At 45.0% G+C, this 8,790-nt stretch overlaps 1 protein-coding gene across 1 annotated transcript; it reads left to right on the forward strand.

Moving 5' to 3' along the window:
• Positions 1-687: 687 nt before the first annotated feature.
• Positions 688-7,647, forward strand: LOC308341646 (pepsin B-like; the record flags this gene model as incomplete). Its single annotated transcript, XM_080801666.1, has 9 exons — positions 688-743; positions 1,143-1,299; positions 2,427-2,544; positions 3,051-3,169; positions 3,842-4,041; positions 5,324-5,446; positions 6,147-6,294; positions 7,168-7,266; positions 7,495-7,647. 9 exons carry the CDS (start codon positions 688-690, stop codon positions 7,645-7,647), a joined length of 1,173 nt encoding a protein of 390 aa, XP_080657792.1.
• Between the last annotated feature and the right edge of the window lie 1,143 nt (positions 7,648-8,790).

The raw sequence follows: 8,790 nt of genomic DNA on the forward strand, positions 1-8,790 counted from the left end.
CATCTCATAATTAGACTCTATGTCAGTCATTAGTCAGGATGCTGACTTTGCATAGGAGGAACATTTCTGAATTTCCTTTGTACTCCCAGAGCTTAGTGCAGAGGTAAGCGCAGAGTTGACAATCCATATATGTTGGCTAATTGTGAACTAAGAAATTGAAAATAAAGATCAGAGTGTCATGGACCATGAGAATCACATCAGAAGACTACAGAGGAGTCTGATGAGAGGAACAGGAAGGAAAAGGAGAAGAAGTGGAGAATCTACTGCAAATCTCCAAAAGCACATGGACTTTGGAGCCAAAGAACAAATTGTTCCATTGTTCTGGCAGAAGGTGCCAGCACCCATTTTCCAGTAGATGTGGGACCAGGATCCTTTGTCTCCAGTGCATTTCCCTTTTGCTATCACATCCTAATCTTTGGATTCCATCAGCAAAGTCACTAATCACTTCTTAAGTTAACTACAGAGTGGATATTAAAGGCCATAATTCTTTCCAGGAGGAAAAACAAACAGAATCCATAGATGTGTAGGGGCACAGGTTGGTACAAGGCTAAGAAGACCATGTGCCTACAGGTGAAAAGTGCAGGGAGATCAGAGTATAAAAGAGAGACCCGGTCTCACTCTGTGTGTCCTACACATTGAGTGTGCCACTGTGTCTTATTGTGTGTGTGGGCCACCAAAATCAGCACCATGAAGATCCTGGTCTTGGTCTTGATTTGTCTACACCTCTCAGAGGGTATGGAAAGGTATGTATGAGGATTCAGCTGCAGATCTTTTGGAAAGGCAATCATATTGGATCTTGGTACCATTAACTGAAATGGATGTATGGATGGATAGATGGATGGATGGATGGATGGATGGATGGATGGATGAATGAACGGTGTGTGTGTGTGTAAGGGTGGATTGGTGTTGTGTTGGCTAAGAAAGAGGGAAACAGGATTCATGTCCCAAGTTTATAGGAGGGACTTCAGATAAACAGAAATTTATTCTGTGGAAACAATATGTAAGTAGAAAAACCCAAATATATGTTGCAGTGGATTTTCAGAGTACTAAGGAGATTTGAAAACTCCAGACCAGATCATTGAAGGAATTGCTTTAATGGAGAACGTGAAGCTCACTCCTTTTGTTTGCCCTAATATCTGCAGAATCATTCTGAAGAAAGGCAAGTCCATCCGCCAGGTGATGAAAGAGCGGGGTGTACTAGACACATTCCTGAAGAACCACCCAAAGGTTGACCCAGGTGCCAAGTATCTTTACAATAATGATGCTGTTGCTTATGAGCCCTTCACCAATTACCTGAATGTAAGTGAAGGGGGAGGTGGTGTCCATAACCCTTGGCTAAGAACCATTCTTGGATACTTATTTAGACCTCTCATCTGCCCTGATTTTGGACTTCTTACTAAACCTAAGTCTCACCTTCCTATGGAAAGTATCTGGATAAGTAATGAGTTGGAACCACTTAACACTACAGTATTCCCTTTCCTTCCTTTTTTCTTCCCATTACTGGCTCACTCTCTAAAGCTCCATTTATATGGTTATGAGATTCACAGTGACCATACTGAAGTCAACTGAGAGAGCCAAAGGACATCCCAGTGATGGGCTGCAGGGGAAAAAAGAAAGCACATGCAAAGCTGCCAGGCAAATCTCCAGTGGCTCCAGATGCCATATATCTCCCCATTTGGAAACATACACTGGTACTCAGAGCAAGTGTTTGAGTATTCTCGAGGCTGCAGTGTCTGCTCAGGGTGTCTCAACACACTGGTGTCCTATGGTTTGTGCTTAGTGAGATGTTACATGAGTGTCAGATCCAAAAGCCACCCTAGGGATCTCCTATTTCGACTTTCACTTTCTGTAGCTGGTGGAAGAAGAGGCAGGTAAGTGACATAACTGGCCTGAATTCACTTAGAACTTAAACCATGTCTCAGTGAAGTTCTCTTCTTGCTTTCCATGCTACCTCTCATTCTAGACTTCCTGGTGTCTTAGCTCCTGTGTGACCAGAGTGAGGAGAATGGTGGAGAAATACCTAACACTGGACGAGAAAGAAGCATGTGTGTGTGTGTGATGTGGGGAGGGAGGATGGACACTGGAAATGGAGAAAAAGTGATTAGTTCTCGAACTTTGCATGTTCTGGCATAGAATGATAAATCCATGGAGTTATCACCTGATACAAAGTAGAAAATGGTTTTGGAAGAAGAGATTGGCTTGCCAGACTAATTCTCACCCAGTCAAAGTGATGCAATTGGGGGTGAAAATGGGGAATATTGAGAGAAATATGGCTCCAGATGGGAAGAAGAGCCCTTTGGAGGAGAAGCTACTTATACCCCAAGAAAATGATTTTGCCAAATTGTGGTTTCTAGTGAGTCAGCTTCTTCCCCATCCTTAGGACAAAATTTGTCTGCTTAATGAGAATGAAAAACTTTTCTTTGCAGTCTTACTACTTCGGAGAGATCAGCATTGGGACACCACCACAAAATTTCCTGGTCCTCTTTGACACAGGCTCCTCCAACCTGTGGGTGCCCTCCACCTACTGCCAGAGCCAGGCCTGCTGTGAGTATACTACCATTATCACCCACCCATGGAGAGGAGCAGAGGGCAGGGCAGAGTCAGGATTGAGCACAATCTCAGATCTCAGCATCCAAGTCCAGAGTTCTTGGTGCATACCCATGATCTCATCCTCCTTAAATTCAGACCATCTGGAAATCTTGACCTTGGTCTACATTTCACTGGTGCTACAGTTCTGGAGAGAGACAGCAGAAATAGACTGAGGCTTCCATTCTTCTCTACATTGTTTCCCTTCCTCAGCTCTCTCCTGTGGGCCCCAATTCCTGGCACTTTGAGTTGAGCCATCCCTCAGGAAAAGGAAGGAAGGGGCAACATCTTTTTCCTAAGGGGACAGACTTTTCTGTGGCTACAGATTGTCTTTAGCACAAAGGATCTGAGACTGAGACCCAGTCCCAGGCTTGGTCTGATGGTCTCAGGCCATCAAGGATAACTGTCCTCCAAGTGTTTTGGAAAATGTATTGACCTTAACATTCCATTCTATCCTTGCATAGCCAATCACAACACGTTCAATCCCAGCAGTTCCTCTACCTACAGAAACAATGGGCAGACTTATACACTGTATTATGGAAGTGGCAGCCTGACTGTGCTCCTGGGATATGACACTGTGAATGTAAGTGTTGTTCTCAATTCTTCTGTGGGTCTGCTCTTTGGATCCCCCTTTTCAGAGCATAGAGCTCTCAGAGAGACCCATGATTACTAAATAGGTACAAATTCCTGGAAACTGATGTTTGGAAAGGACACTAAAGGCCATTTAATCAAAACATTTCTCCCAAGACAGGAATTGCTTCCCCAGCAGTCCTGACTGCAGGGAGCTCTTTACATCGTGCCTCCCCTTACTTTGCTCCCTGGTCCTAAGCTGCCCTCTGCAGCCACATGGAGCACATCTGCTTCCTTGTCCACATGATTTTACTGTAGGCATTTGAAGATCTTCCTTTCACTATTTTCTTTTCTTTACATCAAGCACCCACAGTTCCTATGTCACTTGTGCACATGGATTGTTCAAAATAAAATCAGCCACTGTCCTTTCACTGTCCATGGAAGTGGAAACTCTAACTCCAGAACACAATGGCCTCTGCTTCCCCAACTCCCACACTCTTCTTTCCAAGACATATATGGTTGGATGATGCTGAATCCCTTCATCTTCCAGACCCCATCCATGGTTGAACTAAGCATGAAAGAAGCCAACTCCCCTAGAAAAGTATACATTCTAATCCCTGGGCACCTAAGTCTGGGAAGACTTTGTCCACCTGAGTTGTCAATCTTTTCTTTCTGCTTGTCCCAGGTTCAGAACATTGTCATCAACAACCAGCTATTTGGTCTGAGTGAGATTGAACCCAGCAACCCCTTCTATTATGCAAACTTTGATGGTATCCTCGGAATGGCCTACCCCAACCTGGCAGTGGGGAATAGCCCAACAGTCATGGAGAGCATGCTTCAGCAGGGCCAGCTCACCCAGCCCATCTTCAGCTTCTACTTCTCTCGGTGAGCACCCTTGCCCTGGGTAGGTCTCAGCAAATGAGGCAATGTAGGAGCTTTCAGCAAGTCAATATCAGACAAGGCCAAGATTTTAACATATCTTGACACAAGATGTTCATGCTTTTCTGAAAATTCATAATTACATTTTTGTGGGAATTTTATTTTAATGCACTAGAGGAGTTTTTTCCTTAAGAATTTGTTTATTTATTTGAGAGAGAGATAGAGAGACAGAGAGAGGGTATGAGCAGGGAGGAGGAGAAGAGGGAGAGGGAGAAGCAGATCCCCTACTGAGTAGGGAAGCCTGATGCAGGGCTGGACCTCGTGACCTGAGATCATGACCTGAGCCAAAGATACACAGCTAATCCACTGAGCCACCCAGGTGCCCCTGCACTAGAAGAATTTTAATTTAGGTCACAGCTATAGGATGACCCTTTCCTTAAATGAACTACAGTCCCCTAAGATGTAATTAGTAAATGTGGACATTGTTGCATTAGATTTGCATAGCTGTAGAGCTTTAGAACAAGCCACATGATTACTTACTAATATAGTAAAATCAAATTTATAATAAAGATAATTACAATAAATGATATTTGTAATAACATCTTTGGCTCTACAAAGAGTACTTGTAGTTATTACTTCACATGACATCTCAAAAATCTTTTCATTAGCCCAATTTTTCCTGAGGAAATGCAGGCTTAAACAGGTGTTCAATACTGAGCAGGGTCTGATAGGCATGAAGCCATGACTCAAACACAAGTATCTTGGTCACAGATCCAGTACCTTTCCTACTCTACTGGCTTTGAACTTTCATGGAAAAGTTTACTTACTGGGCCAGGGTAGGGAACAGAAGAGGACCGAATCCCCTAACACTGTCTAGTTACCAACTTGAGCATGACAAAAGCATCCCCTTCCCTGCACACAGGAGATCTCTCTCTGTCAGACCCCATTCTAGGTACCCCCTGAGGTGTTTCTTCTTGTTCTGACTTTGTCCCTAGAAGGATTTCCCTGGGATGCCTTTGTAGTCTCTTTTCAGAGGCATGGTTTCAATTCTGTCTCCTCTTTTATGGACATGGTCTGTGTTTCCAATTCTCTGCTCTTGAGTGTTCCTCTGAGAAGGCTCCTCTCCCTTGTGCCTTGAACCTGGTGGAGTCTAAAGAGCAGACCAGAAGACAAGACCCCTAGTCCTGTGGTTCCTGTGTGTCTGAAGAGAGGGATGTTGAGAGGGGAGGAAGGAGATGCCTGATCATGTGTATTGTGGGAATTCATGCTTCTCTCCCTTTCTCCACAGCCAACCAACCTATGAGTATGGTGGGGAGCTCATCCTGGGAGGTTCAAACTCCCAGTTTTATTCTGGTGAGATTGTCTGGGCTCCAGTCACTCGGGAATTGTACTGGCAGGTTGCCATTGATGAGTAAGTACAGGGGAAAATTCCTGTGGATTATGGACACCTCTAGGATGTTCCTCCAGTGTGGCAATATTTCCTGTTCTTGCATTGGCACACACTTCTGAAAGAATCAGCAAACCCTCAGGCTGATTGTTCCTGGAGCTCAGTAGACTCTGGCATCTAGCTCTTGAATGAACTTTCTGACTTATCACTGAGCCTTATCATGTTAGCAGGTTGGTTATTCATTGGCTTCTGTGGATCCATGTCTTTGTTCCTGGAAGCTTCATTGTCCCAAGCAGCTCAATCTTTAACAAATCCTTAATCAGTAAAAGTAACAGCTAATATTGATGTTTTCTATGTGCCAGATACTGTGCTAAATATTTTATATGTATTACTGTATGTATATTCCGCTAAACACTGTAAAGTGCTCAGTAGTGTATTTCATTGTGCAGATAAAGAAATCAAGGCTCAGAGATTCAGTAACTAACTATTCCAAAGTCACACATTTCACAAATTTCAAAATTTGAGTCCAAGCATATCTTCTCCCAGAGCTCAGGACCATGAATCAGTTACTTTTACACTCCAAGCCTTCTGGAAATCTCTATCACCACCAATTAAAGATACACTTCTTTGGCTTTTATTCAAGACCATATGACCACTTATCAGTTGACATGGCACATGATTGTGGCAGAGGAACATGATTCTCTTCTACTCGTGTTTTCCTCAGGTTTCTCGTCGGTAACCAAGCCACTGGCTTGTGCTCCCAGGGCTGCCAGGCCATTGTGGACACAGGGACCTATGTGCTAGCTGTTCCCCAGCAGTTCATAGGCTCCTTCCTGAAGGAAACTGGAGCTCAGGAGGCTCAGAATGGTGATGTGAGTAACCAGAAGCCAAGGGTTTTTCTATACATCCACACAGCCTCAGCACAAGAGGAGGTGTTTTGTGGGGGGAACTGAGCCCTGGTGGGTCAGATCAGGTGGGGACACAGCATGACCTTTCAGTCAAGGAGGGGTAAGGGAGGCGGGAAATACCAACCCCAACTGTGAGTATGGGCCAAATGGTTGTCAGGAGGGGTGGCTATTCCATTTCAGGCCCTAGGAACACATCTCACCTTGGCGTGGCCACTGTCATTTGACTGTACGCAACAGAGTCAGGCATATTGTACTTCTCCAGTCCTCTTGGGTTTCCTTCTTCCCTAGGAATACTCCTTTGGCTTTTACTCTGAGCAGCCTCCTGTGCCCAAACCTGTTCCCCTTAAATGTGCTTCTGTAGTTTGCTCCTCCTGCATGCAAGAGTCTAGTTAATCAGATGAAATCTTGGTCCTCAGGGTGTGTGTGTGTGTGTGTGTGTCTATGTGTGTGTGTGTGTGTGAGATTTGACTACATGGATAGGTGCACACTAGTGTGGATATGAATTGTGTGAGAGCATGTTTCACACTGAATGTGCCCAGGCTTCTTTGTAAGTGGGACTTTCTGGCAATAGAAATCTGTGTTCTGGAATGAGCCTGACTCCTATGGCCATATCAGTACAACCAAAATCTCAGAGCTGAGATGTGTCCAAGGAGGCCCAGGAAAGCAAAGGCTTCTGGTCAGTGTTGTGCCTGGGAATCAGGCTTTGCCTTCCATGCTCTCAACCAACCTCTGCTGGAAGGTCAGGAAAAGAGTCTCTCAGGGAATGGGAGACTCGGGCCCTTTGTCTGGGCTGCAAGCCCCCTGGCACTCTACAGCTCTGTTTCTCCTCTCTCTCAGTTTGTGGTCAACTGCAACTCCATACAGAGCTTGCCCACCATCACCTTCGTCATCAGCGGGACCCCATTACCTCTGCCTCCCTCTGCCTATGTCCTCAACGTACGTATGCACCCCAGGCTCCAGGGAAATGGGATTGGATGGATCCAAACATCTGTTCCATGTCCCAGCTCACATCTGAGCACCTATGGAGAGTCACCAGTGGCAGGGCTGAGGGTGAACAAGAAGCTAGAGACCCCACAGGTGTCATGGAATATAGGGTGGGACATACTTGTGGGGAAAGGCTTCCCCATGCACCTGATTATATCCTCATGTCCTTTGTCTCTGCAGAACAATGGCTACTGCACCCTTGGGATTGAGGCCACTTACCTGCCCTCCCCCACTGGGCAGCCCCTGTGGACTCTGGGAGATGTCTTCCTCAAGGAATATTACACTATCTACGACATGGGGAACAACAGGATGGGTTTTGCCCTCTCTAAGTAGAACAGCAAGAGGCAGTTGTCTCCTCCTTCCCAGCAGGACTCTGGGATTGCCCTGTTGGTTCTCTGGGCTGACAGCAGCATTTTAGATTAGTCTGATCCCTCTGTGCACTAGAATCTTACTTCCTGCGACTAATAAATCAAGAATCTCCAAACGTCTTTGCTGTTCCTTCTAAATGTCTTCCTTGTGTTCTGCTTGAGTGGTTTATTCTAAGTTCATTAGCAATAAATCTTTGGGGGGATCTATGAATTGACCAATGGGCCAGAACACAGAGCAGAGCTCTCTGAGTGAGGACCCACAGCACAGACTTTAAGGACACAGTAGCACCTACATGAGGTATTCTGGTGAAGGTGACCAGTCCTCCCAGCACGCTCCCTTCCAACACATTCTTCTCTCCATTCTTGAAAGTTAGAGAAGAAAAAGAAACCTTAGAGAATATTCCAAACTGGTGCTCAGAGGCCAGACCTGATCAGACAACACAGTGGGTTTTTTGGATGTTGTTTTGTTTCTAGTTTTGTAGGTTAGCAAAACAATTTTAATGCATGTTGAGATTATCTTATGTTTTCACAGACCCCTTTCCTCTCTACTCACTATAGGTGCTCTCAGGCTGCTCACAAATGCAGTGTATCTGCCTGGGCCTGAAAGCTTTTGAGTTTTGAAACCCAATCTCATTTTACAGTGGAAGAAAGTGAGGTGTGCATGGGTAATCATACAGTTAGTGTTAAAATCTGATCCAGATCAGTGTATTAAATATTTTACCGTGTTGCTCTATGATAAAGTCTGCTCTGTGCAAGTCCCGGAGGCATGTGATTTCAAATGAGACGTGGCGTTGGCTCACTAGGAATTTTCTATCAGCCTATTGCTTGTGAGCATGTTTCCTGTCTGAAGCAAGCCCAGTGCCTGAACTTGCAATCCACAGTAGGTTATGAACAAATACATCAGCAGTGGGTTCTTCTAATGCAGTAATGCCACCTCTAGGGAGGTTAAAACTGGTACTGCTCTGGGACCCAAAATTCTTGCAAGAAATGTAATTAGAAGGATGTACCTGGGAAGAAAGATGCAAAGAATTCTCCATCTAGATGTGTGGGAGTGATAGTGGTGAATGGAGGAGTACGTTTCCTACATCATTGCATCATTCCCCTCCAC

Source organism: Martes martes (assembly GCF_963455335.1).
Source record: "Martes martes genome assembly, chromosome: 4".
Classification (NCBI taxonomy): domain Eukaryota; kingdom Metazoa; phylum Chordata; class Mammalia; order Carnivora; family Mustelidae; genus Martes; species Martes martes.